Raw genomic sequence first — 12,640 nt, forward strand, 5'->3', positions numbered from 1 at the left:
GTAAGTCGCTCTGGATAAGAACGTCTGCTAAATGACTAAAATGTAAATGTAAAAATGCTACATTGTAGTGTGCATATTTGGCACTCAAGGATTTTGAAGCAGCCTGCTGAGTTTAATCTATTCGAATATCAGCTTCTGACACTCATGTGACTGTTCAGCTGAAAATGAATGATTTTCTCTGGCCCCCTCCCCAGCTGTGGCAAAATGCCTTTTGTCATAGTCCTCTTGACATTTAACCTTTTCGGGGATATTTAAAAAAAAAGAGACAAACTATGAGAGATGGGATGATCTATCTATTCTTGACAAATCTGTCAAGATAATTCAGAAATGTTTGCATGAAGAGTTGAATAATTGTTGTGATGCACCTTTGAGTGATCTGTGTTACAAACGAAAGACCAGAATCACTGTAAGAAGATCCAAGTGTTGCGATTTTACATTTAATACTCCTCAACATATGACTTGCTTAACTTGTTTATTTAATTCAACCAGGTGGCATTTAACTCTGTATAACCCGAACAACTATCAACTGGGCAGTAAACTTCCCTCCGTATGCCTGCGCCTCGTCCATTAAGTGTATATAGCGGGACAAGTTATCCCTGTACTTTCCAACGTGAAAATACAAGGTGTTGCATGAAAGCGCGAGAAATTATTGAAATGCGTGAGTCGCACGGCGAATGCGTGGGACTTGAGAGCCCTGCAACAATCTTAACTGCACAAAGAAATTATACTGAATGCTACACAGTGTGTGCATACTCATTTGCAGTTTAATGCACATGGGCCAATGACTCAGCATTATGTCCTATCAATATCACATTTATATCACATATGTCAAGGATTTTCTCAAAGTCATGTGAGCCGTATGCGGCCACCCTACACGAGGCAAGAAGCAGGAATCACACGAGATTCACTCACGAGATTGTCTCACTAGCCCAACGTTTTCTTAGAATGATTTGTCACAAAACGATTTAGGCTGCTGTTCGCCTGGTCTCCAAAAATTGATTTATAGTTAATGTTCCATTTAGTTGCACTTTCAAAAAGTCACTCCTTACCAATGGACCAAAGGCGTGACGAAATATTTATAACTGATGTGCTATGCTTATGGTTCACGGTTAAAGGTAAGCTACTCCCATAAATAGGGTTTAGGATAAAACCATCCCATCCGTCTGCTCTTAGCGAAAATCTCTGCATTCTTCCAGAAAATATCAGAGCCTGCATATCAATCTCTCCATCACTCAACCGAGAAATATTGTTGTTTTTTTTTAATCAATTGACCAAAACCCAGTTTCTAGTACCAAAAAGCTTAAAAAATGAACAGTGTCAGTAATGGAAAAAAAGTCCCAGAACATCTCAACGGATTGAACAAAAGAATCGTTGAGTTCCAATTATCAGAAGGGCGCATACCTGTAAAATCCCACAAGGATTCGGAAGATGTGTCCATGCTTTCTGCCATAGAAGGGGCTTACACTACTGTCCTTAGAGAGCTGGGCGAGGACACCGAACGCGAGGGCCTTTTACGCACACCATTGCGCGCAGCAAAGGCTATGCAGTTCCTTACTAAAGGCTACCATGAGACTGTACAAGGTGAGACGTTTTTATTAACTAGCCTGGAAACATTAATTCAAGAGATTGATCGATCACAAATCAACAGTCAATGAGAGCTTTGTTTTAATCTTCGTTGTAGTAGCATACTGTGTACTATATTACTGTATAATGCATTAGTCAGGCTATCACATCCAACAAAGCCGCTTTCTGAACCTTAAAATGCATTCAAAATTAAGCAAACATGCCTTATACGTAGATGAACAAGCTGCATGAGAACTATTCAGTAGTCTAAAGTATAAAACCACTATTTTTCTCAGAAGTAATAAAAAATGATTTACACTTGTTCAAGTCACCTCAGGGTATATATGTTTAACCAGTTTTACCTTTCCTTTCTCAGACATCCTGAATGATGCCATCTTCGATGAGAACCACAGTGAGATGGTAATAGTGAAGGACATCGACATGTTCTCCCTCTGTGAGCATCACCTGGTGCCCTTCTTTGGCAGGGTAAAACAACATTGCAATGTTAACAAATAATGATAAGAATAAAGATATTTCACTATTTGATCATGGCTGGCTTTTGAAACCATCCTATTACTTGATAACCAATGAATCATTACATATATTGTTTTCCTTCACTGCTATAGGTTCACATAGGATACATTCCAAACAATAAAGTAGTTGGTCTCAGTAAACTAGCAAGAATTGTTGAAATCTACAGCAGAAGACTTCAAGGTATGTCTGCTCTTGAACTATATCCCATTTATTTTTACATTTACATGTATTCATTTAGCAGACGCTTTTATCCAAAGCGACTTCCAAGAGATAGCTTTACAAAAGTGCATAGGTCAATGATCATATTCACATCATGATCACATTTTTGAGTTAGCATGCTGATGACTAATGCCAACAGTTAATCCCTTCAAACCAGGTCTATGTAATAACATGTTTTTTTTTTCAGTTCAGGAGCGTCTAACCAGACAGATTGCTACTGCTATCTCAGAGGCATTGGAGCCAAAGGGTGTTGCAGTCATTATTGAGGCAGGGTAAGTGGCATGCCATGGTCATATTCTTCCTGGATGTTTTGTATATTATGTTTCAAGAAGAAAATATTCCATGGCAGTGTAAATTCCACATGCTAAACATATAGTTTGTTTTTAACTAAATGTCACAGTAAGGGAGAGAGAAAGTAGTCTACATTGAAACTACACCAGTATTACAACCTTTATATTTTTTTTAAACAGAAAAACTATGCCCGGGTATAGTTTGTCAAACTATTACATATCTTTCTGTGCTTTAAAATTTAAGTTTAACTAACTTAAAGTTAATATAAGTTTGAATTTGAACATGTATCAAACATATTTGTCAGTTCGTTCAATGAATTACAACTATTAACTGAAGATGGTACTCTAATCTTTTATATTATGTGTTTCAGTCATATGTGCATGGTGATGAGAGGTGTCCAGAAAATAAATAGCAGAACTGCAACCAGCGTCATGATCGGAGTGTTTCAGGAGGATCCCAAGACTCGCGAGGAGTTTCTGTCTCTGATCAAGAGGAACTGACACGATCAAACTATCTGTGGGGCTTTCCAAGCAAAGCCTTTTTCTTTTCTTTCCTCCCCGTATTATGTATCTCACTGACAGTCTTAGTTGATGTCAAGCATTCTCCTCTGTAGTTTCCCCCCTGAATAAGAGACTCTGTAGGGCTGAACTGGTGCTGCTGCATTTATAGAATTATTGTCCAATGATTGGTGCAAAAAAACGAACAGGGGCCCATTATCATTATTAAGGGTCACCATCATTTATACATGTTTATGAGTGTTATATATGTGATATCATAAGTAGTCCTGAGGTTGTGACAATGTTGATATGACACCATTGTTACTGTTGCGTACATCTGTATATCATGTACATGTACACAGCAAAAAACAACAACACATTTATACAATAGCAAGTGCTGCCAATCTAGAGTTGAGGGGACTTAACCCTTAATCTAATGGTGATAATACTACATACATATGTTCCACAAACACACCTCCATAACCTTCAATTATGACAATGTTTCTGAGACTATGAAGAACCGATCAAATTCATGTCAAATAAATAAAGGTTTCGTTGGTTTGACAATTTCAAGAAGGCTTGTGTAATCTCTAATTCCAGGAATCTGTTTGTGTCTGTGTGTCCATGGCTCGATTATTTTTGCAAACCAGGCACTCAATAAAAATCGGCAGGTGTCTTGCTCAGGACACAAGATGGTAAAGTATCGTCTCTAATGTTTTTTGAGAAGCTATTTTCACGGAAAAGAAAAAAAGGCCTAACAGTCAGGTGGCTGAGCGGTTAGGGAATTGGGCTAGTAATCAGAAGATTGCCAGTTCGATTCCCGGCTGTGCAAAATTACGTTGTGTCCTTGGGCAAGGCACTTCACCCTACTTGCCTCGGGGGAATGTCCCTGTACTTACTGTAAAGTCGCTCTGGATAAGAGCGTCTGCTAAATGACTAAATGTAAATGTAACAAGTCAGACATGTTGCATCACAGGCACTTTATGGAAAAACTCAAATGAGGTCTTGCTCGACAACATTTCAATTGACAATTTAAAAATACATTTTTTGAAGGGTGCCCTCTTTTTACATTTTTTTTGTGTGGAAACGTTTTGATTGGGAGAAAATTGGACAGCAGAGGATGCTCAAGAACCAGAGATGGATATTTTATCAGTACCCATTCATTTGAAACAGCAGTGTTCTCACCTGCTTGTGGCTTAATGCCTCTTTCAGTGGTAAACCTGCTCATTTCTGAATAAGACCCCAAAATAGATTAAGACAGTAATCACATTTATTCAGAATAGAGAAAGTTGAATGGGAAGAGGCTACACTGGTGTCTGTAGTACTCAGGATGACCTGAGGCATTAACCTCAACAGCATGTGTTCAGGCTCAACATTCCCTGTTCAGGGAGAGAAGGTTAACTCCTTAATGTGCTGGGGAATTAACACAAATAATAAAATGCAAGTTTGGGCAGAAAAGGAGCACCGTTACCATTAAAGCTTTTTATAAACATGTTAAAATAAAAATAAAACCTATAAGATCAGTCATTTATAATTAAGTTGGCACCTTTATACATCAATATAAATGAATAAACGTTCAAATATCAATCCTGATGATCTTTCAGTTTAGCTGACAAATATTCGAGGTCTTTTCCTTCTAACTTGGATAGGGTATGGGAGAGTAGGAGGTTTGAAAGAGGGAGTGTATGAGGAGGGGGTAGAGGGTCAAACTGGGTTTAAGTGTGCAAGTTGAGGGGATATTGTGGTTGGGTAGGGGAGTTGTGCTCAAACTAATACTCTGTGCTCCAGTCCTTGGCATTAGAAGCCAGAGTGAGTAAGGAGGTTGTCTAGAGACTGTGCTTGGATGGGGAATAGGGATAAGACATAGTATGTGCTTAATTGAAATGGACATATTGGGTTGTCTCATCCCCATTAACATCCATTCTATACAGTCACATTCAGTTCTTTGGGCATAAACCCAGGTTCATGTTATATTTGCACTGCAAGTCAAACCATATAGAGCTTATAGTGTTTTCTTAACAAAGGATAGGTGGAGGAGTCATTCTTCAAACACGAATATTCCCTCTTTATACTAAAGGGATTCCATTCTGTTTCTTAAAGAAAATTGAAGAAAAAGATGAGGTTGACTTCCAAGCTCATGTAAAGCTCCTGGATGAAAGGTACAGAATGCAATACAACACATTCCATCTTCCTCTATAACTATGAATGATATTAGAAAACAATTACTCAAAACTTAAAAATGCATACTTTTTTCCTTACAGTTTATAATGTAAGTTTGTACAAGTAAAAGGATTAAAAAACGGTTAAAAAAGAAGGTACTTTGGGAGGCCTATACAGTCTTGCTGAGGAGATTGACTTGGGTCTGCTCCTTTGGTTGTAAAACTGCAATATCACCCCGCAGACAGCAGGAAAAACATTAAGCTTTTGAGGTGCCCAAATCTAAGATGGTTTCCTCTTATATCAATTTCAGTCTTTCGGTCACTCTCTCCCCTGTTTATGACGTCTCTGTCCTTAGTTCAGAGGTGTATTCAGGTTGGTTGTTGGCTTTGCCTGTGCCTTGCATCACGTGATAAGACAGCAATTAATACATCGCGGCCCCAATCTTCTCTTCAGGGCTCCTTTCTTCCTCTTGGGGGTAAGGATGGCGATGATGGCCTCGTCAAACACAGTCTTCAGTCCCTTCTGTGTCAGGGCAGAGCACTCCACGTAACAACATGCTCCAATCTGGGAAGAGAAACGACGCCCAGGCCGTCAAACACAGACTGATCAGTAGACACAAATGAGAATTCATCAAAATTCGAACCAGACCAGAAGGAGTTCTATCACTCTCCTGCTCAGTGAGCTCCCCTCTCAAATCGCAGTCTCTCCCCACTGCTAACAGCAGTGTACCTCTTTGGCCAGCCTCTGGCCCTGCTCAGTGGTGATTGGCTTCTCCTTCATGTCATTCAGCTTGGATATGGTCTTTGGGTCATCACGCAGGTCAATCTGAAATGAATGGAGATAACGCAGCAGGCTTCCTGTCAGCAGATACACAACTCAGCTGGGAAGGATCAAAGATAAACTGCACCTTCAAGCAAAGTCTTGAGTTTTGCATTCTATTATATGAGAATACAGTTGTACAAGGATGAATGTATCAGGGAAGCCTGCTTGCTGTGTGGCATTCTTATATTAAATCTACTTCCCTTACCCTAATCTATTTTTTGTCATGGAATTAATAGTAGGCCTATTAGTCCCTTCATCTACTGTGCACACATTCATTTAAAAGCAAAGCACATAGACCCCATGTAAAAAAACTTTAATGAAAGTACTTTAATGAATGCACTTATAAAACACACACTCCCCATGCATAACTTAAGTACATATAGTACTTTCAGACATAGCAAGTCCCGTTGAGGCTAGCACAGTGTGCACCGATTGGCAGTTATGTGGCTCCGGTCTCATGTCTGAGCCTATGGACCTACATTAGCATGCAACTCAGGCAACCGACTGATTCATTGACAAGGGATAAAAGACTAGTAAATATCAGCTGACAGTACAATAAATCAAACGTCTACAATGCTAACCTCTCCACCACTGTGCCCATGCTCTGCTGCTGCTTGTCAGGGAACACGAACAGAGTTATGAACAATTGTGGATTTGATGTGTAGACTAGCCAGTTCTTATCATGGAGATGGTCCTCAATATGAATACATCTGAGAGCTCTAAATAGTTCAAAGTGAGTGTAATCTGTGTGAGGTGTTTGGTAGTAGCATTTTATAGGCACCAGTGATATCAATAAAGCGTGAATGACTTCTAATGTACACTGTATACACTTGGTTGGTCTCACCCGGGTTCCTCCTAACAGGTAGGGGACACTAGCTGCATCGACCACACTCACCTGGGTTCCTATGAGCAGGTAGGGGACAGTAGGTGCATATTCCTGCAATTCCGGCACCCACTCCTCCCTAACGTTCTGGAAGCTGGCTGGGTTAACCACAGAGAAGCAGATGAGGAAGACATCGGTCATGGGGTAGGACAGGGGCCGGAGGCGGTCATAGTCCTCCTGGGAAAGTGTGTGTTTGAGAGGTGGAGAGACAGGAGAGGAAGAGGTTCGATGATCTTGCAGCCTCCCTTTCATCGCATGTACGGAATTATCATTCATTAATTATTCAATTGTAAGAAAAATGAGTCCAGCGAATGTACAGTCATCCTTTTAAAAAGTGAGAGACCGCATGAGAGAGAGACTACACTGCTATGCTTACAGTATCTGCTGGGTTCTTCCAAGCTACTAGGCTCTTTTATGAGAGCAGTGAGCAGTTTTATGACAGGAGCGATGAGCATAAAAAATTAGCCATTCCAGCAATAAGTTATAAAATGAAGGAATGTGCAGATTCTACCAGATGACCTCTGTCTTTCAATATTTCGCTTTTTCTCTGTCACAATTTGCCACAAGGGATTTCTTCACATTTGCAGCACTTCACAGAAATCAAGAAGAAAGGCATGAGACCTTTTTCGCCACTGCAACTGCCATCTCCGATATGTCTCAAACTATTGCACAGTGGCATAACCAAAGGATTTCCTTACCAACAGCGATCCCAAACTCTCTTGCCTGTCACTGATAAATGCCTTTGGCTGCTTGTTACTGTATGTGCACAGAATTAAATATATGTGTATATTAGGTCTGGTGTCTGGTGGCACTTTTGGTGTTCATGACCCATCCCTCTGAATGATGTGGACGTATAGTGATGTATGATTTGAGTGGGGTCATACAAATGAAAAGCCTAATCAGCCCAATCCAGTCAAAATAATTTAATCCATCAACATCCCTCTGTCCGGAAGATAAAATGTTACAATATAAATTGCCACCATCGTGTCTTATTTCAGTCTCTCACTGTCACAACATTCACACTTTGGTGCAGTGCTACTTTAAAGTTTATTGAGAGAGGAGCACTCTGGCATCTGATTCAAGTCATTTACATATAAATCTATTGAGGAAAATAAATCTGTATGCTAATGAATTATATAGCTTGTCTATGACTTTGTATATGACTTTTATATTATGTACATATTCGATTAGAAGTTGGGCAGATATACTGCTGAGTTGTAGACAGTTTCTGAAGGAACTGACATTATCAGCCCTCCTGGAAACATGACCAGATCACATAGAAAAAGGGCTGAGATGTCTCAAGATGTCTTGTGTAAGATCATGTGAGTGTTTGTGTCTGTACTGGTCTGTGAGAGAGTGAGTGTATTTGTGTGTGTGTGTACAGAAGCAACATTCATCCCCCAGCATACGTGCAGAACACACAGTCTTGCCGTCGTCTCAGCAGCTTACTGTAAACACAGCAGCTTCTCAGGTTGTACCACGACAGCTGCCGTAGAGCCCTAACAGCCGTAGATCTCTCTGATTACCACACTGTTTCTTTACTACATACCTACCTTATGTCATGTATGTAAATGTCACCTTTACATCACGTGTGTATATCAAGTAGTATGAGAGAGATGAGTGCCGGTGAAGGAAAGACAGAGAGACAGAGGTGTAAAGAGTGAGAGATTAGTAGAGTGAGATAGAGACAGATAGAGCACAGGGGTGTGTTTGGAGTGCTAATAAGCAGGGTATATGCATACCACCTCTCCTGTACATGTCTATACATTTCTGTGAGGGTGAGGCTTTGCATGGCATGCCCACTGTGTGTGTTGTTGAGTCAGTGACATATGAGAGCTATGATATCAGTGAGTCATTCCTCCTCCCCCTCATCCTCCATAGTCACTTTGGCTGGCGGTGTCAGAGACAGACGCCTGTTCAAACATGGCCGCTGGCTAGGAAAACAAGCGCAAGGAGACGCTTCTGAGTTCTATCTATGGGTTATTATTGGACATGAGGTTAGGCAATACCTTGAGGCCAACCACATGGATGCTGTTCAATGGAGAGGAAATTCTTCTTTAAGTACTCCTTCTGTTTGCAATCACGGTCCGTGATGAACAAGCTTCAATGCTCATCAACAGCAGACAGCTTAAGAGTTCAGAAGGGGCATCTAGCTACATAAGGCTACAGCTCAGTAAAGATGGCCCTTATGGCTGAGTAAAGCCCACTTACTGCCCCCCCCCCTGCTGTGATGTCTGGGGGTCACTGGGCCACATTAGGGCTATGAGTCAAAAAACTGTACCAAAAAAGGCTGGCTATGGGATGAGTAAATGTAGCAAAGTAGTGAAGTAGTAGAAATGTAGGAATGAGTAAGGCGGATTCTGGGGGAGGGAAGCGGGATGGCGGCGGTTGGGCAGTGTTGCCATGGGTACAGCAGCACTTGATATCCACTTCCTGTTTCCTCCACCAGAACAGTGATGCTGCTAGTTTCACATTAGAGCAGCAACAGCAGGATGAATAAATAAATAAAGACTTGTTCCTCAATTCTGCATCTATACGTTCAAGAGCTAATAGAATGGGCTACATGTCTGGATACATGTAGTATGTCCGGATGGGACAGCATACAAAAACACAGTCAGAGCACAATAACTTACCCTTATTACTGGTCTGGTATAATTATGTTACCCTGGTATCTTTTTCTGATGTTATTGTTACATTGGGTCACAGGGTTGTACATGACTCTCCATCATGTGCAAATGGGTCAGTGATATACTCTGAAACAACAAAGAATTGTGGGAGCTCCAGCACCCTGCCAGGGATATAAATATTAAAAAGGTCCTTGGAGCCAATAAAACATGTGTAATGCAGAGTCAGAGGTGGAGACTACGGAGGGAGAGGGGGAATTGGTGTCTGTGGCTTGGTGGTTTGCACTAACAGAGACAGAGGGAGAGAAAATGTACAAAGGGTTAGTTTATCCACATTCTGGGTCACCTCTATGGGCCGAATTAGCGGTCTGAAAAGCTGCTTTCGTTTTATCTCTCTCACCCACACCCCCTCCTTTCTGTCTCTCTGTCTTCCTCTTTCCCTGTCTCTCCCTCTTCCTCCCTCTCTAATTCGCCCTCCCCTTCTCTCTCTATCCAGCACTCAGTCTTTGATCAGATGCTGAAGCTATAAACATTACCAGCTGGCCTTGTGCTCTGCATAAAGAGGTCAGATGAGGTGGGGGCGAAGGGGCTGTGTAGGCTGAGAAGTAACTCTACTCTCTGTGGCCTCGGCACCCACACTCGACATCTGGGTAACTTCTCAATTTCACAAATGCTTTGAATCAGCTAAAAACAAATATGCTGCTTCTGACACACATTTGCAATCATAGGAACAAACACAAAGTTGTACGCCTGGGTCCCTTGGCAACTGATTTACAACCACATGTTTCTTCATAAGCATATCATAGGTCTGTATGTTTCATTGTTGGGGCTTTGATTCTGTACTGACTCTGAAGAGACAGAAGGTTGCTCCTGGAATTGATTTTCTAACCATGAACAATGGACTCCCTGAATATTTCCAAGCCGTCCTCTTGGCGCTCGTCACCTTTCCGGCGAGCGGGTTGGGTTTCAGCTCAGGACACATTTGGACTTCACACAGTTAAATCTGGTCCTGAGAAGTGTGAACTATTCTTTGCTGTGTGTCACTTGCCACTTTTAGATGGCGGAAAAACTATTGGGGAGAGTGGAGGGCCACGGAAAGGGGCCGTGTTTATATGTGCGCCGTGTGAGAGTGTGAAACATTACAGTATGTGTGTGAATACACATGTTTCAGTGTGCGCACAGTGGGAGTTGAACTAAACTCTTGTAACATAATGCTACATTGTAAAGACAAAGCCTAAGCATTGGCCAGTCCCATTAAGATGGTGACATCACTACTGGACATAGGACCCCTGTTCTCCACATAATAGACCTATTGAGACCACTCACTACCAGCACTGTCAATCACACACAGCAGACTCTGGCATTACAGCCATGTGTGAAAACCATCACCTGTTGCAGCTTAACTTCCAAACTGAAATTTGTGGGTGTGTTTAGAGCAACGTTGTTTGGTTACCAGTCCACGAGACAAATGGGATCGACAGAGAAAGAGAGAGACAGAGAAATTATGTCCTTGGACGTGGCATGCTTGGCACTGAGCCAGAGTTAAAATAAACTGTACCTGACCAGCTGTGTCGTACAATCCCAATAAGTACTGCTTCCCGCCAACATTGACACTCACTGCAAAGCAATCACAAAGGCTGGATGAGAACGACACAGAGAGAGAGCTACAGAGAGAGAGAGCTAGAGAGTGAGAGAGCTAGAGAAAGAGCGCTATGGGGAGAAAGGGTTGTCTAATCCCCTCCTCCCCCTAATAAAATGAAGGCAAACAAGTGGTTTGGATTAGATGCAAGCCAATGTAATTTGAGGAATATTATGAAACTACGGTTGTTTTCTAAATAAATGTTTAGGCTACACATTCCAGGGATATCATTTTACTAGCTAGTTGACATCCTTTTAACAACTTTTGCTAGACAGTCGTTTATGCAATTTGAGTGCAAGCATAGGGATTATGCAATCACTAATGGTTAGGGTCATAGATAAATGTTTAGGTTTAAAGTAAAAACTACCCATACCTGCATAGTGGTCAAACACAGTGGGCACATACTCCTCGGGAAAGGCGTCATTGGCATAGCTCATTAACAGACATGTTTTACCCACAGCACCGTCACCAACTACAACGCATTTCAACATAATAGTACCGGTTCCGTTTGCCATGATCCGGACATAACCATAATCCTCCGACGCCCTGTTTTCCTGAGCTGCACGGTGATCCCCAATCGACAGGCATCACCAGCGTCTGAGTCCAATTGCGCGACGCACCGAGATCAATTGGAATTGCATCTCTCCCACCGTCCACGTTTAACAAATTTGCCAGTAAATATGAAGGGGGTTTCCTCTCGCTCCGCATATACAGACGAAACAAACAATGCAGGTTTCACTACTTCTTATTCAGAAATGGATTAACTCGGTGACAAGATCTCTCTGTCCCCCGCCCAGGTCTGTCGGTACAGTCTGCAATACGCGAGCGTGGAAGTCACGGCGCCTGTTCCCCAGCTCGCCCCTTGGCTCTCGGTCCCTTGCTTCGTTTAGGTTGGCAGTAGCCTATAGACAAGGTGGGTTCGCTTGCTGGAGAGGCGGGGCTAGAACTTGAGACCAAGGGGCTCTAGTCAAACTCCACAAGTGGTATCCTAATTTTGTCCACAATTGCGTGTTCCGTGCGTTTTTCTCCCGATTATCACTTCAGGATAATAGCCGTAGCCTCCAGGAGTTGAAACAGCACTGACTCAAACATAGTTCTACAGTCATCTCAGTTGAAACAGAACAGTTTGCAGTAGTCTAAAGATCTTTAAATACATCATGTGACTTTATCATAAAGTTTGAAATGCATGATAACTTTTCCATTCATTTCATAAAATTGTGGAGGGGGAGGGGCATAGCCTCCAGAAAGAGAGATTATTTTGCATAGCTAAGGCCTATTAGAATTGAGCTGACATCCTGAATATGTTATTCAGACTTTATTAAGTATATTACCCTATTATCTTATTTTATATGTTAAACTAAAGACAGTGGGTTTTCAATAAGTGCAAAATGTGTGTCTACTCGCTACC

General features: G+C 41.7%; 2 protein-coding genes across 2 annotated transcripts; one reads left to right on the plus strand and one right to left on the minus strand.

Moving 5' to 3' along the window:
• The first annotated feature begins 941 nt into the window (after positions 1-941).
• LOC134022383 (GTP cyclohydrolase 1-like) lies at positions 942-3,751 on the plus strand. Its single transcript, XM_062463862.1, has 5 exons — positions 942-1,581; positions 1,940-2,049; positions 2,190-2,277; positions 2,504-2,588; positions 2,978-3,751. The coding sequence occupies exons 1-5, from the start codon at positions 1,308-1,310 to the stop codon at positions 3,105-3,107; spliced, it is 687 nt and encodes a 228-aa protein (XP_062319846.1). The 5' UTR covers positions 942-1,307; the 3' UTR covers positions 3,108-3,751.
• A 605-nt stretch (positions 3,752-4,356) lies between these two features.
• LOC134022384 (rho-related GTP-binding protein RhoQ) lies at positions 4,357-12,214 on the minus strand. Its single transcript, XM_062463863.1, has 5 exons — positions 11,606-12,214; positions 11,152-11,210; positions 6,982-7,146; positions 5,994-6,089; positions 4,357-5,828 (listed from the first exon to the last, which is right to left on the minus strand). The coding sequence occupies exons 1-5, from the start codon at positions 11,745-11,747 to the stop codon at positions 5,667-5,669; spliced, it is 624 nt and encodes a 207-aa protein (XP_062319847.1). The 5' UTR covers positions 11,748-12,214; the 3' UTR covers positions 4,357-5,666.
• Positions 12,215-12,640: the final 426 nt, after the last annotated feature.

This window comes from Osmerus eperlanus, chromosome 6 (assembly GCF_963692335.1).
Source record: "Osmerus eperlanus chromosome 6, fOsmEpe2.1, whole genome shotgun sequence".
Classification (NCBI taxonomy): Eukaryota; Metazoa; Chordata; class Actinopteri; order Osmeriformes; family Osmeridae; genus Osmerus; species Osmerus eperlanus.